The sequence below is a fragment of the Parasteatoda tepidariorum genome, chromosome X1 (assembly GCF_043381705.1).
Source record: "Parasteatoda tepidariorum isolate YZ-2023 chromosome X1, CAS_Ptep_4.0, whole genome shotgun sequence".
NCBI classification, from domain to species: Eukaryota; Metazoa; Arthropoda; class Arachnida; order Araneae; family Theridiidae; genus Parasteatoda; species Parasteatoda tepidariorum.
Window position 1 is genome coordinate 74,442,012 of NC_092214.1, and position 22,932 is coordinate 74,464,943.

The 22,932-nt window shown below is 27.6% G+C and overlaps 1 protein-coding gene across 2 annotated transcripts in view; it reads right to left on the reverse strand.

Moving 5' to 3' along the window:
- Positions 1-2,230: 2,230 nt before the first annotated feature.
- LOC107448403 (C3G guanyl-nucleotide exchange factor) overlaps positions 2,231-22,932 on the reverse strand; it is a 56,126-nt gene continuing 35,424 nt past the window's right edge. For both annotated transcript variants that reach the window (XM_043042948.2, XM_043042947.2), the window contains exons 13-19: positions 17,983-18,154; positions 16,375-16,642; positions 12,774-12,868; positions 9,781-9,961; positions 8,819-8,916; positions 5,722-5,853; positions 2,231-4,123 (exon numbers count right to left, since the gene is read on the reverse strand). In XM_043042948.2, the coding sequence (XP_042898882.1) occupies positions 3,982-4,123; positions 5,722-5,853; positions 8,819-8,916; positions 9,781-9,961; positions 12,774-12,868; positions 16,375-16,642; positions 17,983-18,154 (1,088 nt within the window). In that variant the 3' untranslated portion in view covers positions 2,231-3,981. The remainder of the gene's footprint in view (positions 4,124-5,721; positions 5,854-8,818; positions 8,917-9,780; positions 9,962-12,773; positions 12,869-16,374; positions 16,643-17,982; positions 18,155-22,932) is intronic.

Below are 22,932 nucleotides of genomic sequence, written 5' to 3' on the forward strand. Positions count from 1 at the left end.
TACAAGCATTATCAATCAAAAAAGTTGGATCAAGAATCCAAAGCCTTTCGATTCTTCAAATCATTTTAATATCCACATTGTATTCATAGAAAACTGAATGTTCTGAACACACACAAAAATCAGGAAATGGGGACAAAAAAATAAGAAAAAAATAAGAAACAAATAAGATCAAGAAATTTTTTAACAGGAAAATAAGAATAACTAAGATCACATCATCAGTGGCCATATTAACCCCAATTAACGGTATTATATTATGACATATTAAAATCAAATATATTGATCCATTGTCATAAAAATAAAATAGTAGTATCACTGAATTGTTTATTTCAGAAAAAATTTAACATTTTTGTCACATTTTACACAATTGTGAAAAATATTTTAAAATTGAAGTATATGTTTTTTATTTCCAAGCCACATTGTTAATTAAAAAAGAAAAACAATGTTGATAGATTTTGTGAACAATTAAACATTTTTTCTTTGATTTCATTGTTCCATAAAAGAATAAATAACTAGAAGAAGAGAACTAACTTAGATTCAATTACAGCATCTCAATTATAACAAAGGTTGTAGTTAGATTCTACAACAAAACAAAAAGCAAGACTAAAAATAGTTAAAGCATAATAGACAAAAGAAATGAATCTTTTTTTTAATATACATATATTGTAAATAACAAATACACATATGATACAGAAATATTTTTTATTTTCCTTTGAAGCATTCAAAAATAGTAGTGTAGATAAAGCATATATTCTCTATGAATTTCATAAAGAAACTTTCTTCAAACAGAGAATTTAAACTTCTTTAAATTTTAGAACATTATATTTTTGATTAAAAATGTGCATATTGCAGATTTTTAATGCAATTTTAAATATTTTTTTGTGTATTAAATCTCTTGAAATCAACTGGAAAAATAATAAAAAGAGTCTTGCCTAAAAACATGTTTAATTTCAAAAATTTATAAAATTTTGAGTAGTAATGCAAAGTGCCAAGAAAACTATTAAAATATAACATCATATGAGATTCTGAAAAAATGCATTCCTAAAGTTGTTTTAATAAAACTATGAGTGAATACAAATTTATTAATAAACAACTTAAAAAATTCTCTTCTAGACATTGTGAGACACAATTTTTAAGTCTAACTTGAAAATGTGAAAAAAATGCTTATTAATAATAAAATGCTTGGTACAAACTGCCATTGACAAAAATTTGAAAGGAAAGGATACTTTAGAAGAATTTACATGAACAGAACAAAGCATAGTGAGCTTATGATGTATTGTTAAAGCCAACTCCCAATGGAAAAAGCATGATTAAATAGTTGAATGAATGAATGATCTAAATGATATTTTAGTCATTTTGAGTAATTAAGCTTTAAAGTTCATAAATTGACAGTAAGAAAAGAATTCTACGCCTTGCTTTTATTTCTTGTTTGCAAGCTTAATTAAGGATAATCTTGACATTTATTTAAGTTATTTGCTTCATGGCATTCACACTCATAACATTTTAATTTGCTGCCACAAAAGAAGTGTTATAAAGTCAACTGATAACTGTTAAATGCACTTAAATCTTTCATCAACTCCAAAAACATTCAAAGACTTTTAATTAGATTCTTCAGTCACAGAGATCTTTGCAATTAAAAGGCGTAACAAAATAAATGAATGCTGTTGAGTTAAATAAGACTAAAATAAGAACATCCACTTAACTCTCCAATTATGAAACATGAAGGACAGTGGACACATGTGTTTTTATGATAGTATTAACCATTCGTGTCCACTGTCAAGGGATAAGTAGCATCAGAGGGTTAATAAATTAACATGTGTATTATAACAAAAGTTTTAAATTATCACACAGATGAAAGACGTCACTAGTGACCAGTGTCTCAAATGTGTGAGATCAGCACCCAGGCATTTTAAGGGTGGCGATAATGAAAAGTGGACAAAATGTAATAGAGCCATTTTCCATGGTTAAAAAGTAAGGTAAGACGTTTGCATGAGAGTATTCAAAATAAAATGCTCTCACACAAATTGAAAGCTAAGCAAGGATGCATCCAAGACAGAACAATGCAGGGTAGTATGTTTAATTTAAAATGATGAGTGTAATATTTCATTGTTTGATGTGTATTCAAGCAAATTAATCATAAAAATAAAAAATAAATTTGAAGACAAAAGCTTGTGTTAAAACAAACTAACATTTTCTGGAGTTAATGACAGTTTTTAAACAGTTAGTTCTTGACTTCATTCCCCTTACAGATATTTACCCAGTAAAACAAATAGATTAAGTAGATTATTCCCAAAATCATGCGATCTGCAGTCTTTTTAATGTCAGATATTTAATATTACATGGTGATAGAGCATATATTTGGGCAAGACAAGATTAGACATAATATTTTGAGATACATACAAACATCAAAGTTTCTTTAATTGTTAACAGATAAAGAACCTTACAAATTCATGCAATTGTAAAAGATATAGTTCAGAACATTTTATTTTGTTTCAGAAAAAAAATTATGGTATAACAAAGCGAATCTGTACTCTATCTGCACTACTATTTAAAAGGAATAATTTCGTGATATTGTTTAAAAAGACACTATATTTTTATGAACAGAGCAAAATAGTATAAGGAATAAAGTAGTAAAAATAAATGCAGAAAAAAATTTATTTATTAAATAAAACAGAAATTTGTGATTCTTGTATATTTATAAGCATATTAACTCTCTGGCATTATAACAAACGGGTTTCTTATCTGCACATAATTTTTCTACACACCAAAAAACCTATTTGAATGGCTATGCAGATCAAAAAAATATATACAATGATGGGAATCAGTCACTTCTTAACATTCAAAATTTCTCAAATTTAAAAAAATGGTGCTTTAAAACATACAAATTATTTTAAAAAAAATCATAGGCTTAAAGCTGCAAAATCAAAAATTAAGCTTCTATTTTGTGACAAGAAATTTGTGATAAATGTTTTTAAATCTTTCCCTTGCATTTAGAAAGATGCTAGTATACATGGATTTTACATTCTGGGTTCAATGAAACATATTTAAAAAGTTGTAGTAAGTTTTCCATGTAGGATATAAAGTCATTTTATCAGTAAAAATGTAATGTGTTATTTTTCAAATTTAATTCCTTAATCTTGCCTCAGATTTTTGTGGGCTAGGTCAATTGTGGGAACCTCTTAAATAAGTATTCAAGTAAAAAGAGAGAGAAAGAAAAACAATAATACCCTTGGGAGGTCCGATGTCTTACAATTTAAACAAAATCTTCCAAAAAAATTCTGCGGAACAAAAAGTAAATAAAAGCCATTAAAATGCCTAAAGAGTTAATTTATTCAATCTGAAAATACAGTTACTATCAGTTGAAATTAAACAAGTTTTTTTAATTATTAATAATTAGGTTAATCAAAAATTAATGACTACAACAAAAAGCTTTTCAATTGGAATTATAATAAATATAATAATTTTATCTATCTCTTATTAAACAAAATAAAAATTCTTTTATTTGCTAAAAGATATTCATGCTGTCTAATTTTTAAGAACAAAGAATAAGGATTGCAAAATAAAATTGAAACTTTTTTCCTAGGGTGAAAATTTTATAATATCTTAATTATTCATACATTTCCATTTTAACTCTATGTAGATATTTACTTGGCTTATATCCTTATGTATTTTAAGATATAATACATATTCAAAATTTTGAATGCATCAGTTCTTGAGTTATTTGAATCCCATCACTGTCTATAAGCTAGATAGGCAGGGGGTTAATGTAAAACAAAAATAAATTCTAAAAATAAAATATCGCAAAATTGTTTCATAAAACAATATAGTTTTAGCTGCCAATATACAAAACTATGATCATAATACAATGAAAGATCTAAGTAACTGTACAAATGAAATTAAAACAATATACAGCTTAGTGAAAAATGACTGGTGTGATAAATATTTTCAGGCACTTTATCTTGTAACAAAGCTGCCAAAAAGATTTCAAGCTGGGTCACAACTTTTTTTCTTTCTACCTCTTGGCTTAATAGTCTCAGAAATTTGCCACATAGCTTCTTCACATAAATAATCATCAAAATTGTTGAAAAATGATATGATTTGTTCATTCCTTTTGACAGGATATTGGCTATAATAAAGCAAAAATAACTTAGAATTAAATACAAGAATAAATGGGTTTCTAGAAATTACAAAGATACTCACTTAAATGAAATTCAATTTTAGATTTATATAAATTCACACATTTAATGAAAAAATACTGACAAAAAGCTAACAATTGTTTAAAAAATAAATCAATTTGTGTTGAATACTAGTATAAACTGCTATTGCAGACAAAAATTTAACAAAAGTAAAATTATATACATTTGGCTAAAATCTTTTAAATTTAAACTAAGAAAATTTATTTAACTACAATGAACAGACATGACATATTACAATAAAAAAAACTAACTAAAATAGCAAAGATGACAAAGAACATCTTGAGATCCTGATACATTACAACTATTGAATTTTTTAGAAGAATTGATTCAACAAATATGCAAAATGGTACACATATTCTGCATGAGACATATATGTTGCAAACATATTAAAAATAATTATTTTTCCCCATCTTCTAAAGGACAATTTGATGGATTATCAAGAGATAAATTGATACTTTTTTTGTTCTTTTCCTTTTTATCTTTTAAGCTGTAACACTATTTAGGTAAATTAGTTGAATAATTTTTATGCCAAAGACTATTTTTATTGAATACAGATAACTAGAAGTCTCTGCTCTCTGGTAGCTAAACATGCTGATCCCCAGAAAGTATTGCACAATTCCAATATGGTGCTTGGCAAACCAATGGATTGTTGTGAATTTCCTGTAGATGGCCTCACTGTTTGATAACAAATGCCCAACAGCTCATAAACAGCTGCTTTGCATAATAGTTTGTGATTTTTATAATAAATGTTAAAAAAATTATTTATCATAAAAATAAATTACTAGCATCATTTTTAAGTGGCACAAAATCTAAATAATTTTTGAAAATTGAATTTTTTCTTGACCACTCTGGGTACATGGCAAAAAACAGATTCATTATCCTATTTAATTTTCTAATTCAACAAATTTTATATCATCTTCTATTCTCTGTTATTTTCAAAAATAAAAATTTTCCAACCAATATTGCGCATTAATATTTAACTAGCATGAAAAAAGCATAAATTAGATTTATTTTAACTTTTTACTTTAAATAAATGCTTGTTTTCTATTAGTATTAACAAAATACAAATTTTAAATCTGTTTTTCAAAACTAAAACTTTTACTCTTATCTTCCTATTTTTAATGACAGAATACTATTTATAATGTCACAAAGTGTTTATTTCACATTATTTTTTAAGAATAGTAAACATTTATAACAACCAAATTAGCAGTGAAAATCAGTTAATCATAGTCTGTAAGAATTTTGAGAGGAGCACATAGGACTTTCTAAGATATTATTGTTAATTTGGCATTTTAAGAAAAGAAATTATAATTAAAATTATGAAATCATTAAGAAATCAACATTATCCAGAGCTTAAAACTTATATGTTTTGGACAGTTCTAGGTAGTTGCCTGGTAAAACATTTATTTTGAACTGGTAATTGATGGACATCATAAATCTCTAGTCACTTCGCATAGCTGATAAGCACTAAATAACAAATTTCGTCCAAAAGAGTCTCCATTCTTTAAAGAGGAAAAAAAAGAAATACCTATTTTTGAATCTCCTCATATTATCAAGTATATTAAACTGCTGCCATCGTTTTGAAAAATTTACTGCTTCTTCTGTAAGCATGTCACTGTTGCCAATATGAACAAATGTTAAGTCTTGTAAAATTAATCCTCTGTGAAAAAAAAAGGAAAATAATTTATATGTATACAAATACTCAAATTTTAAATACTTTTGACAAATCTCAATTACTAATTTATTTTACCTCTTATTTAGTTAGAATATAATATTCGAGACAAGAGAACAATAACAGAATAACATAAGAAACACATAAAACAGAAAAAAACTATACAAATTATGGAGTATTAAAATTTTGTCTAACTCTCTCTCTCTCTCTCAGGTAAATACAAGTCTGAGAGCGAAGAGAGAAACTCAAAGAGATCTGAAAACACTGGGAAATTTATCACAAGGAATGGTTGTTCCTAAAATAATTTTAAAAAAACATAAAAACCTATTTAGCACCTTTTTTTATGAATTGCACAAAACCGATTTTCAGAATGTATAGAAACATTAGAAAGACTCCACTCACCACATATTTAAGTGCTCGCTTGCAGTTACTTACTTTTTCTCTTTAGTACGTTTTATAATAATGAAGGCAGGGTTCAGCAAAGTAAAAGAAAGGCAATTGTCCATAATAGCTTCATAATGGAAATCAATGTAACAAAATTAACATCCTGGAGTTAAGCAGAATTTTGTGTCTAAATGAAGTTTAGACAGTTAGAGCATTTGGACAACAATCTGTCATAGACTGAGAGTCAAGTTTCATCAAAAACAAAACTTATTTATTAACATGGAGTGCATTGTTAAGATATCTATCTTAATCTCACAAATATAGACATTTACTTTTTTTGCATTTTAAATTAATTTGTACTATTCAAAATAAATGCATAACTGGTTTTAATTAATTATATCTTTACGGAAATATTTATTTTTTGATATTGTGTAATAGATATGCTTGGTATTTCTGCCAAATTAATTCTGCCATTATGTGGCAGATTTACAGTTTATAGAATTAGTTTATTTTTTGTAAAAAGTTACTTCAAGTTGTAAAATTTGCAAGTGAACCAAAAAAAATATGTAATTTTATACTTTGTTGAATCAAATGACTAATAATTTGCCCAACATCAGCATAATTACCTGACTCTTAGTTAACATGGAAACTAAGCAAAACATAGCTCAATGAATTTAAAAATATTGTGACATACAGAAAGAAAACAAAATTTGACAGAAACCTTCACCATGTGAGGTAACTGATTCTGTTACCATTTGCAGCCAAAATGAACAAAATTTTGAAGCTACCAGTTTTAACTAAATAAGTTCAGCTAAGATTAAAAAAAACTCTAGTGTAAAGTTGGATTATAAATATTAAATTTGGAATGAGACATATCTAAGAGCACTCCACAGTTAAAAAAAACTCAAACAAGGAAATGAATTCTATAATTACAAACTTATTTATCTTTGTGCCACATACAGTTTAGTTAGAAATGTTAGTTTCTAGTCAAATGTACAAAATAGTAAACCAACCCACATTCTTGAATGGGAAGGAAAGTTTGCATTAAACAAGAGAACTCCTTCATTTTCTGAATGGTTTTTAATGAATAAAATTTCCATTGAATTCTTTTATGAAAAACATACTTTTTTGCTATCTTATTCAAAAAAAACTTTTACAGTTTCAAAAGCCACCTATGATAGACTAAATATTTTTGATACAGTTATTTATTGTAACTGCTGAAGAGATCTGGCTTAATAAAAAAAGTTCGTCTTTCCTTTTTTTGTTGAACTATAAGAAATATGTAAAGATACAATATAATATTTAAATGATGTATATACAGTCAAACCTTGCTATAGGGAACACGGTTTATAGTGAACTCCCGGATATAGTGAACGAAATGTTCGGTCCCGTGCCTTGCTATACACGGATAATGTTATTTTTTGTGGATATAGTGAACCAAAAAAGGGAGGAAGTTGGATATAGTGAACTTTTTTCTGTCTTTGACTGATTTATTTACAAAATTTTTTGTAATAGTTTTGAAATTTCTACTTCAAATTAAATACATATACCGATTTTCAAAACCATCTATAGAGGGGAATGTAGCGATAAGCATTTTTTCTTGTTTGCCTTTTTTATCTCACCTTCCCATCCCTAAACAAACTAAGCAGATGTTTCCAACCCTGGCAGACGATGCATCTGTAAGGTAACAGCGGGATCAATATCCATTTTTTTCAGAGGGAATGAGTAATTATTGATTATTGGTCAAAGAGTTGGACACTAATATGTGTTGATATGGCCTGCATTTCAACTCCTTTTTGCTCTCAGTTCAGTTAAAATAAATCCAGCAAACAAGTGTCTCAAATTTTACTATGGTTAGCAGTAAACGTAAAACGTTCTCCATTGATGATAAAATGGGCATAATCAGAAAAATTGAAAATGGATGCAGTCAAGCTGATATTTGCAGGGAATATAAACTATCCAAATCTGCAGTTTGTTACGTATAGAAAAATAGACAATTAATAATTTCTGCTCATGAAAAAAATTTAGATGGTGGAAAAAAGTTGAGAAAAGCAGATCACAAGGATAATGAAGAAACATTGCTGAAGTGGTTCACCAATCGAAGAAGCCGCAATCTTCCAGTATCTGGCAAATGTCGATGAATTTGCTAAGCGATTTTATGAAACTACTTTTATGTGCTCGAATGGCAGGTTTGACAGGTTTAAAAAGCGGAATAACAGAAATTCAGGAAAAATTATCTGAGAGTCGGGAAGTGTTTCCATATCTGATGTTGAGGATTGCTCATCAGCTAAAGATTACTAATTTTTTTGTACGCAAGACGAAGAGTAATGAAAATTAACACATTATTTGCTACTACATAATATTTTTCAGTAATTTTTTGAATAATGTGTTATAAAAGGGAGGAGTTAAGGAACCATTAGTTATAGTGAACCGAAACTTCGGTCCCTTGATGGTTCACTATAGCGGGGTTTGACTGTATATATATAATATTAATAATAGAATAGACAATGACTAATAATTTGAAAAGATATTAACTTAGTAAACAAATATAATGAAACACTGAACTTACATATACGGAATGCAAGGGGGACTAGTTTCAGCTAATGCTTGCCTATAAGCCCGGAAAGAGGAGGAACTATCTATCAATGCACAATACTCCTTTAGACCCTAATAAAAGTATAACGTTAAAATATCACCACATTATGACAATAAATACATGTGATAGAATTAATGAAGCTCAAGCAAAAGTGGGGATTAGTGTAATTTTTTTGCAGTTTGTTAATATATATATATATCAACTTTGACAGGTCGATTTAATATCAATTAACCATATTTGGAGAATTTAACTGGTTTCCTTGTACTTAAATCTTAACTGTCATTTTAGAAAGACATCTCCTCTAACCACAGACAGATGATGCTCCTCCAGCAATCCAGAGCTCCCATTTAAGCTCTTTCCATTTAAGCTCTTTTATTCAATAAATGTTTTCTTATGGTAACTCTTGCAATAGTACGAAAACTAATCAAACATATGATTATTTACAACAAAGTAAATTAAAAATAACAAAGGAGTACCAGAAGATTACATAAACAGTTAAATATTTGCAGTTATATCAAACTGTAATCATACAACTAAATTTCATTGAACTGACAAAACTTGTTTCTGACAGCTCATAATATGTTTCATTCATCAACTAGAGCAATTTAGGTAGATCCATCGAACCAAACGTTGGAAATGGCTCCTAATCTGATTATGAAAATATTATTATGAAATAAACATGAATTGATCAATTTTTATTTTAGGTGACATTTCTTATTGAGTTATTTGAAATCTTACTACCAAACAAAGAATCATGAAGGCATTTTACAAGCTTATTATTTAATTTTTTAAAAAGTTGGCAATCGAACAATTTAAAAAATTTAATTTATTTATAAATTGACTTCTGTTTTCAAAATGTTTACAAACAAGAAAAGATCAATGTAGCCCTATCATTTATATAAAATATTATTTAAGAATCAAAACAAATAATTTACCTCTGTTATATTTCTTTGCCATTCTAAACGTCTTATAGGTGCAGAATCTAAAGCAGATAATATAGCTAAATAGGAATTAAAGTTGTTAAGCTTCCTCAAGCATTTCATGACTTTTATAAACTTCACCACATATCTTTCTCGATCTTTTGCATCTTCTTGTTCTAGAATTCGAGATCGAGCCCTAAAAGAATGTTATGCCATTGAAAAGCACACAATCGCACAATAAAAATAAACTATTCTTAACAAAAAATTAAATAATTTTCATCCAATGAATGAAATCTTAAGCAATATGCTCAATATGTAGAGGTTAAATTTAAAAAAAAAAAACAATAGTAAAACAATTTAGCTTAGTAACTATTGAGACCTTAGGCAAAATTGTTCTGAAATTTCCCTGTTCTCATTATTATTCTCACTATGTTCGTTGTCATTAAATAAAATATGAGGAAAATCTACAGTTTAAACCAGGAGAAGGAGCAACCTAAAAAGTCACATGATTAGATCCCATACTTCAATATTTTAAATGTGATACAAATAGTGTTATTTAGTATAACTGATTTTTATTATAATAAGTGAACAGGGGTGCCACTCTAAAAAAATTTCAGAACCAAAAAAGGGAGGAAGTTGNTATAATAAGTGAATAAAGATTAGATGAAATATGAGAAATAATTTAAAAATAAGAGACATAATTTTAAAAATATGCTTATAGGAAATTGACATTTATGCAAATAAAAACAATAATAAAATAATCTTACTGCTAAGATAAATTGCAACTGTAATAAACAATACTTATGTTATCCATACAAATTTTTAAAAAATAGATTCTTGTGGTGATGAATAAGATTATTTTTACACTTTGAGCATTTTCTTCAAATTTTTCTGTCTTTGGCTTGTGGGTGTTCATCACATTTTTTTGTACTTTGACCTGTTGCATGCCAACAGTATTGTAACTATTTATGTTATTGTAGCAATATAACTATTTATTTAAAGAAACTTATTACTTTGAAATCCTTCTCACTTACTAGAAAGACAAAATAAAATAGTAAAAAAGAACAAATATTAAGAAAGAAAGAATAAATTTTAAAAATAAAGAAAAATCATGTGTTCTGATATTGTTGAATTCCAAAATTTGATGCAGAAGTTAAATTAGAGTAGGTAAAATGATTTCACTCTCGCCTTAACTTTTTCATTTAAATTTCAACTATTATAATAATTATTTTTTATGCACAGCAATTGGTGTCAGTCAGCATGATTAGGGAATAAAAAATTAGCTTTGTTTTATAAATTTTTATTTAAAATCAAAATTTGAGGAAGTTCTTAATCAGCATTTTAGAGTATTTGTGATTAAATGACTATAGGCCCAGCCAAGCATACAAGGTTCATAAGTACATGCTGTTGTTCTGAAGTCCACAGTTAAGTAGAAAGTAAGATATTTAATGTAGAAGCAAATTTTGGGTCCACAAAATATGAATAGCTTTTTTTTTATATAATGTTGGGGTGTGATGTGTGCCTCCTCATACTTTAAAGTTTAAAAAAAACCAGGGCTAATACTTAGACAAATAAAGATATTATACATAAAGCTTGAGTAATTTATAAAGGACACGTTTAAAATAATGAATATCATTTACCATTATGAATATCAGTTATCCATATACAAGGAAAATTGAAGAAAAGTTTTATAAGAGGCAGCTGTTTTTGGAGTAATGTATAATATTGTTTTGGAGTAATGTAATTGAAGTAATTTATAATACTTTAAATTCTTACAAGAACACTTTAACTTGAAGCCTCAAACTCATGCTATAGTTTTAGTTAGCTCTATAGTTTTTTATTTAAAAAAACTGTCATTTTAAAATTGACATTACAACGATTAGTTCAAAGATTACACTGAAATAAAAAAATGGTTTTAATTTTTAAAATTTAAATTAAACTATATTATTGCAAATAAATTATTTTGATAGCTTAAGGGGACTTTTTTAAATAGCCAAGACCTTAATAGACCACACCAAAATAGGTCTTCAAGGTTCAACAAAATTGGTACCAAAAATTGTAGGACAAAATTATAATCATGTTGTAATGAGAAAATTTGCCTTTATTAGAAGATGATATTTATTTTCAATTGTCCATATTTCATTTCAAGAATTAGATTTGATAAATAAAAATGATTTCATTTTTTGAAAATATGGAAAGTAAAAAGGATTTGTCATTTTTATGTGCACATGAAATATTCAATATCATAAAGTTCGAAAATGTCTCGGAGGGTGTGGCTGCAGGGCCAAGACCCACAGGACACCTCTATCCACCAAAAAATCAAAAATGCAAGTCATGTATACATTAGAATAGTTTTCACCAAGGAAAGTTAAAGAATCCATGTGTCAACTGTTAATTAATTTAACTGCCTAAGCTCTTTTTTAAAACCTTATGCATTGAAATGTGTTGGCGGAAAAGAAAGTGAGGGAAATAATAAAGAATTTTAATAAAATCAAAACATTTTGCAATAATAAAACGGTTTTTAAAATTCTAGGCTAATGTCTAAGGCAGATGCAGAAATGACGCAGATGAATCTCTAAGAATAGATTTTATTCTGCTCTCAATTCAAGGTGGTGTTATAAAAGATATTACCAATTATATTAATGATTTTTATTTATTTTTAAAATAATTAAATAAGATAGCAATTAANTTTCGAAAATGTCTCGGAGGGTGTGGCTGCAGGGCCAAGACCCACAGGACACCTCTATCCAATTCAATTCTAAAAATAAAATATCGCAAAATTGTTTCATAAAACAATATAGTTTTAGCTGCCAATATACAATATACTTTAAGTCTAATTCTTCCTAAATTCAAAATGCTGAGTGTGAGTGTTTCAAACTGCCATTGCAGAGTTGAATGAAACAAACATAAATATTATAAGAAGTACAATTAGTCAATCATACAAAACATAACTATTCATAAAAAAGCATGCATCCAAGAGATACATAATATACAAAATATTAACAAACCAGTAAGACATTTTGTTGAAGTGCTCAGTAAAAGTTGTGAGATTAGGACTAAGATCTTCCTTTTGCTCCCTTGCCCAAAGCAACACTTCTGGTATCTAAAACATAACAGCAAAATTACAAGTTAACTTGTTTGATGCTTTAATTTTCTCAGTTCTATTGAGTTCTATTCTTTCTCAATTCTATTGAGTATTGAGTTTTCTCAGTACATCAGTTCAGTTCTATTGTTGACATATATTAAATCTAAACATCTCAACATAAGAAAAAAAAAAAAAAANAAAAAAAAAAAAAAAAAAAAAAAAAAAAAAAAGAAGAAGAAAAGAAAAGGTAATCGAATATTTCGGAAAAAATAATTAACTTTGTAATCTGCTTAATACTTTATTTTTTTTGCAACTAAATTTTATTAATGTATTAGTAATATTATTAAATGGTAACTGTAATTGTCTTCTCAGTTAAATTAAGTTACTTAATGGTATGCTCTTCATTTGATAAGTCAATAGTTTTCATAGAAGAGACAATACAGCTTTAAATGAAATCACTAATTGTCAAATTATAAGGTGAAATTTGTATAAAAACGTACTTGAAATAAGAATTTAAGTAATTTTTCAATTGAAAAGCACAAGGAAAAGTTTATTTGTACAACGGACAGCAAAAAGCATAAATTAATGTAGTATTTAACACACATATTTAAAATTTTTGTGTTAAGGGTCAAGGGGATAATGGTTGTAGGCATCCAGTCAAAGGGAACATGGTTGGCAGTTTCAATAACATTTCATTTATACACTTCAAACAACAAATCCTACTAATCAGTCTCTTAATTCTTTTAATAGACATGTAATCCAGAATTAAAATTAGATTTCATTTTTCGAAAAATATTAGTATTTTGCTATTAGTAAAATTTTAAAAAGCTTTTAGTATTTTGTCTTACTATATTTAATATTTCGAATTATGTATATGTTAAAGAATCTTTCAAATTTCAGTTCTTCTTTGTGAACTTGTTTCATCAATATTCTTTGGTTTGAGCTCTAAAGTAACTTGATCTATTTTCATTTTTAAGGATTCATCATTCGTCTCCTTCCCATTCTTTGACATAAATTTTTGTTTTCATTGTTTCCAAATTAACAAAAACACAAATTATCCAAATTATTAAATCACAGTATGATAGATAAAGAGATTTTTCGTAAATGGTAGAGAAAAAAATACTTATACAATATTTCCATTTAATTAATTAAATAAATAGTAAAGGAATGGTTAGCACAAATTTACTCAGATGAATCTTAAATTTTATAACCACCGTTCAACAGTCAACCCAATTTTGAGTTTACACTACCAATGTTCAACTCCATAGTCTTGCAATTTTGAACCCAATCCAGAAGACAAGGGAACTCCAATATCAAATATTGGGAGAAATTTTGTCTTTATGCAGGATTTTTTGATGGAACTAACCCACATTTGCCTTACATGGAGAGGAAAACCGTTAAAACCTCCCATGGTTAGTATGGCAGCAAGGAGACTCTAACCCAGAGGTCGCCAAAGTGGTCTATATAGACCCCAGGGGTCTATTTAACAAAAGTGGGGGTCGATCTGAGCCAGGGGGTCGAATGGAGGTCGATCCGAATCTGAAGGGCCGATTGGGGGTTGAAGAAAAAACAGTTCCTTGTACACAAATCAGACATACCTAACTAAGTATGTAAAATTTGTGAATTTCTTTATAATTGACTTAATATCAGTTTCTTCATAAAACATAAATTGATAAACGTATTAAACGTATATTTATTTGGGTGAAACAAGTATTTACGTACCAGCCGCAGTGGCACGTACTCTGCACTTCTGGTTTATAAGTCATATGCATATGTGCGCTTGTCCAAATGTCACGTGTGACGAGCATTGACGTTACAAACGTAAATATCATACCCAGTTTCAGCTATCTTTGCAAACTGTGAACAGTGTTGAATATTTGCAGTGTCATTATTAAAACTTTTATAGTTTTGGATAATTAGTTATTGTTTCAATAAAACCATTCGTTTAGTTTAGATATCAATTTTAATTATCAATGCATGTAAAAAAAGAAGGTAAGCATTAATAATATGACAGCAATATATAATTAATGTACAGCCCACCACAAAACTATGGCACTCTTTGTATTTTTTTACGAAAATTACAAAATTGACCAATTTCAACAAAAATTAAAATTGACCAATTTTGAAATCAATATAGCGAACCTTGCAAAAAAACACCCTGCGCACCCATCTAATTGATTAATAAGCAATAAATCTTTAGTTACTTTACTTATTATTTCTACTTATTCAAAACTACTTATCATTTAATAAATATTAAGGTATTTAAATTTCAACATTAATATATTTTTCATAAAACTATAGTTACACAATGTACTATTATTTTAATAAATGTTTAAAATCCTAAAATAAATGTACAAACTAGAGTTTTATTTTAATTAACAGAAAATTACTTTTATGAGGGTCGATGAAGATTTCCAAAAATTATATAAGGGTCGATGATCAAAAAAGTTTGACGACCCCTGCTCTAACCAATGATCTACCTACCACTGAGAATATTTTACGCCAGCACAGTGGTCAGGTTATACTGAGTGCGGAATTCGTATCAATCAGCCATCGCTGGGCTTCGATCCAGGTTCACCTCATTGGGAGGCGAACGCTCTATCCCCTGAGCCCTAACGGCTCCAAACCATAGATTTAAAATTGTTGAATTAGTTAATGAGTACCTACCCTTAAAGTGTGAGTTGCTTCTAGTGAAAATAGTAGTTTAACCATTTGCTTATGGCTGGTACAAGTGAAGGGTCAAATAATTAGGTGCCGTAAGCAAAATGTTAAATAAATTATTCTATTTTAAGCTGTTTACACAATCAGGAAAAGCAAATTTGTTTATAATAAATGTATTCACACCTCATAACATCAAAAAAATTTAGTTATTTTTTCCAAACAGCAAAAATATGAAGACTAAGAAATTTTCAATTCAAATCACTCTAATTAGAAAATATAAATTTATCATTTTATGATTTATTGTTAAATGTAAAGTAATTATTCAGCAATGAATGAAATCAGTTGGTTCTACTGCTATTTTCTTACTTCTTAAGCAATTTTCCTTTTGGGGCGTATACTAAAGAAAAGATTCATAATATAAAAATATATTTTGTGTTTAAGGAAAAAATTAAGAATATTTTGTTAGTATTCTTCAGTATTTTTTTTAACTGAAGGGATTTCTTTTTTTTGCTTTTTCCTGTGATTACACACTTCTTTTTAGGAGCATTGAAGTAAGAAGATTTCCTCAGCATTCACACATCTATCCACACTACTGAAATCAGTTCAGGGTAGGACAATTAATTGGGCAAAACAAGTGAAAAATATTTAACACCAATTTTTAAATTGTTTGATTTAATTAAATAAATTTTGATTTAATCACAGTAAGAAATATTTTATATAGTTAAATATTCAAACACAACAAAAAGGAAAATCAGAAGATAATTTCGATTCCAAACTTATTTGACCAATTTTTAAATAACAGTTAAATTTTCATATACAAAATTTTAAATCATATAATTAAGAAAATTTTCTTTTGTACTTACTTCAATTTTTTGAAAAAGGTCAGAGTCTAAAACAGTCATCTGCTCAGCTAAATTTTCTGATTTGAAGTCTAACAATAATGCCTTATGAGTAGAAATAGCCATTGAAGGTAAGAGAATCGGAGCATTCAATAAACTTCTTTGTTTTAAATAGCATTTCTCAACAACTTTTTTCCTTAAAGCTCTGGCAAGCAGAAGATCACCTCTGCATACAAGCTGACAGATGAAATCCATGAGTAACTTTAAAACATTCTCATGTATATCTGTAAGACTGATGAAAAAAAAGTTTGAACGTTTTACCTTACTATTTTGGAATAAACATAACATTTTAAAAATTGCAATAGCAAATCTGTAATGTGTAGGATACAAACTAACCTTATAATTTTCAGAAACCTGTATCCATTTTGGTTATTAAACATTTTATCATAAAATAAATAGAAAATTGACCAAGTCTTACGCTAAGCATATATAAAGTATATAATAAGTATGTTTTTGGAATATAAAAAATACAATAGCTCTTTTGTATTATTGTATATAAATATTTCATTATACATATAATTATCATATACCAAATAATAATAATTAGAATTTTAATTTTTAATAAATATAAGAAGCATTTTTAGGTATCTCACATTAACCGCTACAAGTGTAACTAATAAGTCAAACAAAGTGTAATCTAAAAATAATTGAAAAAATAGAACCAAACATTGTCAAATTGCAAGATTTAAATTATGAATATGAAATGAATTCAGTAATGGCTGCACAACTAGGTATGTTCTGCAAAATAGGATCATGTGCCTAAGAAATTATTCCAACTTAGCCATTTACATTCCAAAATATATATAATTACAGAATAAAATTTGGGGAAACTGAATATAGCAAATTTAGTATATTTGTTATCATTGTCAAAAAACATTTTTGAGAGTGTTTGATTTCAAGACTTGAAAGAAAAAGATTTTATCTTCACAAAACCTTTTGTTTACTTATAAAATATATAACCAGTTATTAGTGTGATATGCAAATAAAAATCTTTGCGCTGCAGACTAATGTGTAACACAGTTATTAAGAACATTCTAAAACGTTTTTGAAATGTATGCTCTCTTTCATGATTTCTACACAACCTATGCCCATAATATTTTTCTGAAGGTTTAATTTGTGAAGAGTACCTTTTTACCCCCTGTGATGAACTTGGTGAAAAAACAATCACAGTTTAACCCACATTTATCAAGTACATTAAAAGTCTTAATATTTTTTTCCATAAAATAAATATAAAAATAAATTAAACAGCTTAAACACTTGAATTTATATCTCTCTTTTATCCCTGTATTAATTCAACCAATGTTTTAACTGTAATATCTGATATTTCATGTTCATTTCTTTCCTTATTTTTTTTATTGCACACATTTAGTATAGAACTTCATAAACTGCGGTTTAGTAAAAGTGCAAAAGTATGTTCAAAAGTGTGGCAAATCAGGAGGCATCAAAAAAAAATTTTTCTTTATAAAATGACCAGTAAACTGTTCAATAGTAGAATATTTAATATAACAAGGCAATATTCATGCATAGAAACTGTAATAACACAGACACACGAAACTGTAAGAAGAAACTCACCATAAGTCATCAACAACCCTAACAAGTAATGCAAATGAATTTCTTGCTGCTCTTTGTCGCATATCAGACACATGTATAAACTTATTATATCTGTAGAGTAACTTGCAAATAAGATCATGAGGAGAGATGAAAGTGCGATATGTGGTTAAAAAAGCCTCTTGATAAAGGAAATCTAACAATAGACAAAAATCAAGACTTAATATTTATGTCATTTATACAACAACATAATTTTTTTGATTACATTTTTCTCTGACCCACTAACTGTAAAAGATTATATGAAACGAAATAATCACTGAATAAGAATTATTGAAATGCTATGCAAATTTTGAGAGCATCAATCAAGTTTAATAGTAAAAGTTAAAATAGAACAATTTTAAATTTAGAAACCTTATGAAACCAAGCATACTTTAAATTATGAATACTTATTTCTCTAATAATTTATATTTATCAATAAACTTTGAAAATTGAGATAATTATATACAATGCCATGTTTTTCTTTCAAGCAGAAGTGGAATCAAAAGACGGTCAAACAAAAGATAGCAAATTTCACAAAAAATGGTCAGTTCTTTTCAAGCCAAGTAATACAAAGACAATTTCTTACTATGAAGGCCTCATATAGAGATGTGCAAATCTCTTTCATTAATTAAATCAGTGATTCAACATCAAAATTCTTATAATGTTATGTGAGATGAACGAGATTAAAATAATTGAGGTTTACTATGCAAACATTTTTGTAATAAAATAAACTAATTGACTAATAACAATGAAACTTGCTTTTAAAATATATTTGTATCATTACATAATGCATATAAAGTAGAAGTTTGGTTGATCATTTTTCATGTTGCACTTTGTTGGGAATGATAGATAGGGGAAAGCGACAAATTCAGGTCAACATAAGATATAAAAAAAAGGACTTTAAAATGTTTATAAAGTAATAAAGAAGCAACGAACTTAAATTTACAAAAACATTATTAAATATTTTAATAACAAAATTTTGCACTTAGAGTAAAAGTATTTAAGATTCAAAAGAAATATGAATAAATGTATTTATTTATTTAAAATATTTGGAAATTTTGATTTGAACACTTTTTTTCGCAGAGCAAACAATAAACTTTCAACATACACAGTAGTTTGTTGTTCATTTATTATAAGTTCACATGAATATAGAAATTTATTCTTAGTTTTAAATATCTAAGGACTACAATAAATGTTGGCACTTGTTGTGGCTAAATTTTGCTGTCCTCATTGGTATCACTTTGTACTTTTTCAGCTTCTGCAACCATTTTTCTGACCAACATGAACAAGTTTCAAAATTTTCATCAATTCATGCATAAAATCAAGTGTGATGTTTGAAGCATTTTCCCCTAACTGCTGAGGTGCCAACTTTCCAAACTAGCGATCATAAATCAGAAGCACAATAACACAGATATATATATACAATTAGTGTTTACAACTTTCAAATAGCGTAATATTAAGATGTATATACTACATAATTCTATATAGGTATATAATATTAATAAAATTATGAATTAATTTACAATTAAATTGAAAAGTAAAGCTTGTATAAAAATACTAAATTAAAAATACAACACTGAAATTTTATACTTCATTATAAAATGCTAAAATTAAATTTATTATTTGGAGTCAAGATTCCAGCTTTTTGGTTAAATTGGAACTAACCTCTATTGATTTTTTATCATCTATATTTGAACTACTAAAAATTTTTGCTCACAGTATTTCAGATTTGAACTTGCTTGAAGGGTGAAAGATAAGTTATTTTTCGTATATCTTGTTTTTGTTTACCTTTGCCGTTTTTGTTTCTAGATTTTTATTTATTGTTTTTTAATTGCTTAAGGAGTAGAAAAAAATTAATTTATAATAGTTGAAAATGACAAAATTTCATAACTTTTGTACTTAACTTCATGTAACTTTTATTACTTAACTGTAAGACAGTAATCTTAACTAGGAAATAAAAAATAATTACCGATAAATTGCATTGGTTTGCAACTCTGCAACTGCAACAAACCTTCATTTTCTTCTTTATCATAAGAATCAGGAGTTAGTGTTTTTTGCCTCAAAATATAATAATTTCAATATATTCTTTTAAATGTCAATAAACTATCTGAATGATCGATGCAGGAATCTTCTAGTTTCGAAAAACGATCTAAATGGGTATTATTAATGTTATAAGATTAGCATTTGAAACGGAACTATCAAAACAAGGATGGGAGAACGATGGATCAAGTTTCAACTGCATATAGTATATTGATTCAAATATATTTATAAGAGAAGGTTAATTTATTTTTTCTTTAATTCCATTAATAAGAAAATAGTTATGAGGGAAATTTTTTTTATTAAAGGATGCAAGTAAGGCAACCTTGTCTTCCTTTTGTGTTTTCTAAAAGTAAATGTGGGTCTCCTTTCAAATAGAAAATAAGAACACATATAGAAGGATCATTCAAAAAATAAGTTGCCCATTGTCCACAGAATGAAAAAAAAACATAATCAAACACAGGGTTGCCATAGTAAAAAATGAACAAAAATAGTTGCTTTTAGTAGCCTCAAGCATGAAAATAGTTGCCTGAACAGGGACAAAAATTTATCAAAAATAGTAGCCAAATAACTTAAATTATAGCTTAATTGTTAAATACTATTATTAGGACTAGGTGATGTCAGAAATTTTAAATCGTGATACATCGTCAGTTAGACATCACAATATAGTGATGTATCGCAATTCAGCATATGCTCAAAAATTATCCATGGGAAATCTTTAAATCAATAAAAAATAAATAAAAAGGAACAAATCTAGTACAAAAGAAAATATTAATTCTAAACATATTCTACTATGCAGGGATGAGATTAGCCGAAAGGCAAAAAAGCTGAATTTCTACAATAGCAAATTTTACGCAAGCGCAACCCTTTAATAATAAATTCCAGACAGTTTAAGGTAATAAATAATGTGTTGACATACAATTGTGTACTAATCTATTATTATATAAATAATTACATAGATACTTAACATTTAGTGAAAATAGAAATTACCAATTAAAAAAATAAAGCTGGAAATTATATTTTTCCTCAGTTCACATAAGANTTTATTTGTTTAAAAATGATACTGACTATTGAACAAATTATAAAACAAACAAGTATTGAAAGAATTGTAATAAAAATTAAAAAAAAAATTCTTTAAGTACTAATGTTAAACTATTAAAAACGTCAAAACATTAATAAACTTTTTATTTAATTAAAAAAAAATTTTGTATTAACTATTAGCCAAATTTTTTTAAACCTTTGTTTTCACTTTCTCAAAAATAAAAGCAAATTAAATAAAAGTAAGCTTTGTTTAATTTTTTTATAATTAAAAAATACAGCATTTATTGATTGAAAAACAAATTATTATACTTAACTAAATTTTAATAAATTTAAAAAAACTAACTTTTTATAACAAAGTTAAATACAAAATACCCCTATTAAATTGTATTGCTTAAAATAAAAAGCAATAATTGAAAAAATCAATGATTTGTTCTATTGAGTTCAGAACGAAAATTTAAGAAAACAGCGATTGTGCAGCAATCGCAAAGTAACAGTAGGTCTACTAAAAATAATTGACAAGAATCGTTAAACCCCGACAGAAAAAAAAATGGTATGAAATAATGCAGGACGAAACGATCGCTGCAAAAGTCTCACTGAAAATTATTTACAAGAAACCCGACAATTATTTCCGACAAAATAAAATGCACAACGATCGCAAAATGACTTAAGTCCCATTGAAAATAATCTTCAAAAAACGCAAAATCCCAAAGACAAAAATGGACATAAAGAAACTATGCATTGCGTTCAATATTACAACGCTGATCCTCGCACGAAACCGGGAGTTCTGATTCAATTCGCTCTTCATCATTCAACATCACAAAACTAACATCTTAATAGCAAGACGCTATCTACATCTCTGCAGCTAGACGAAATCAAAATCGTCTTCGTTAGTGCGGTAACAGCGTTAGCCTTGTCAAGGATCCTAGCATATTAAATCGTTAAACCGCGATTGTAATCCAATTCCGGCGGCTTAAATCAGATTTCTAATGCACCGCCTAAAACGAAAGTCACTACATCGGCCTACTGATATATGCGTTAAATCGATATTTCGCGATACATCCATTTATCGCCCAGTCCTAACTATGCTCCAATTAAAAAAAAAATTTAACAAATATAAAAGGTATACACATTAGAAAATAGGTACCTAAATGAAAGTCGAATCAGAATAAAATATGAATGTTAATAGAAGAAAAAAACAATTAAAAATAACAAAACTGCCCCTCAGAGAGAACATATAACAAGTACTTTATTAAATCCAATGGAAATTTAAATTTTTGGCTCTGTGGTCATAAATGAGTGTATAAAAGTTAGCTTTCTTTTATTAACGTTCTGGAAAGTAACGTTCATTTTTGCGAAAAAACTTCGCCAAGAGTAAAAAAAGTCTCCTAATAGTCGCCTATTCCTGAAAGTAGTTGTTTTTTAGACTTTTCAGGCAAAAAAAAGTCGCCATAGTCGCCTAAGGCCGTAAATAGTAGCAAATAGTTGCATTTTAGTAGCCTGTGGCCACCCTGTAAACAGGAAGAATTATTGTAAGAGATACAGCAATATTTAATCTATTTTTCAACTACCAAAACAGCAACACTAATCCTTAAATATGTTTTTTTAGTTCAGTATAAAAAAGATCTGCTGTTCGGGAATGACGTTAGCTTTTCATTGCGGACTTTATCTGCGGGGAAGTGATGACAGGACAGTAATTTCCTTAGGAGCAAGAACAGATGAAAATCACGGGGAGAAAGATTGGGACTATAGAGTTGATGATCTAATATGTCATTTCTGAAATGCAGATGAGCATTGATGTGGAGCAACACAACACTTGCATTGAGCATACTACACCTGTGTTACTTTGACCTGTTTTTG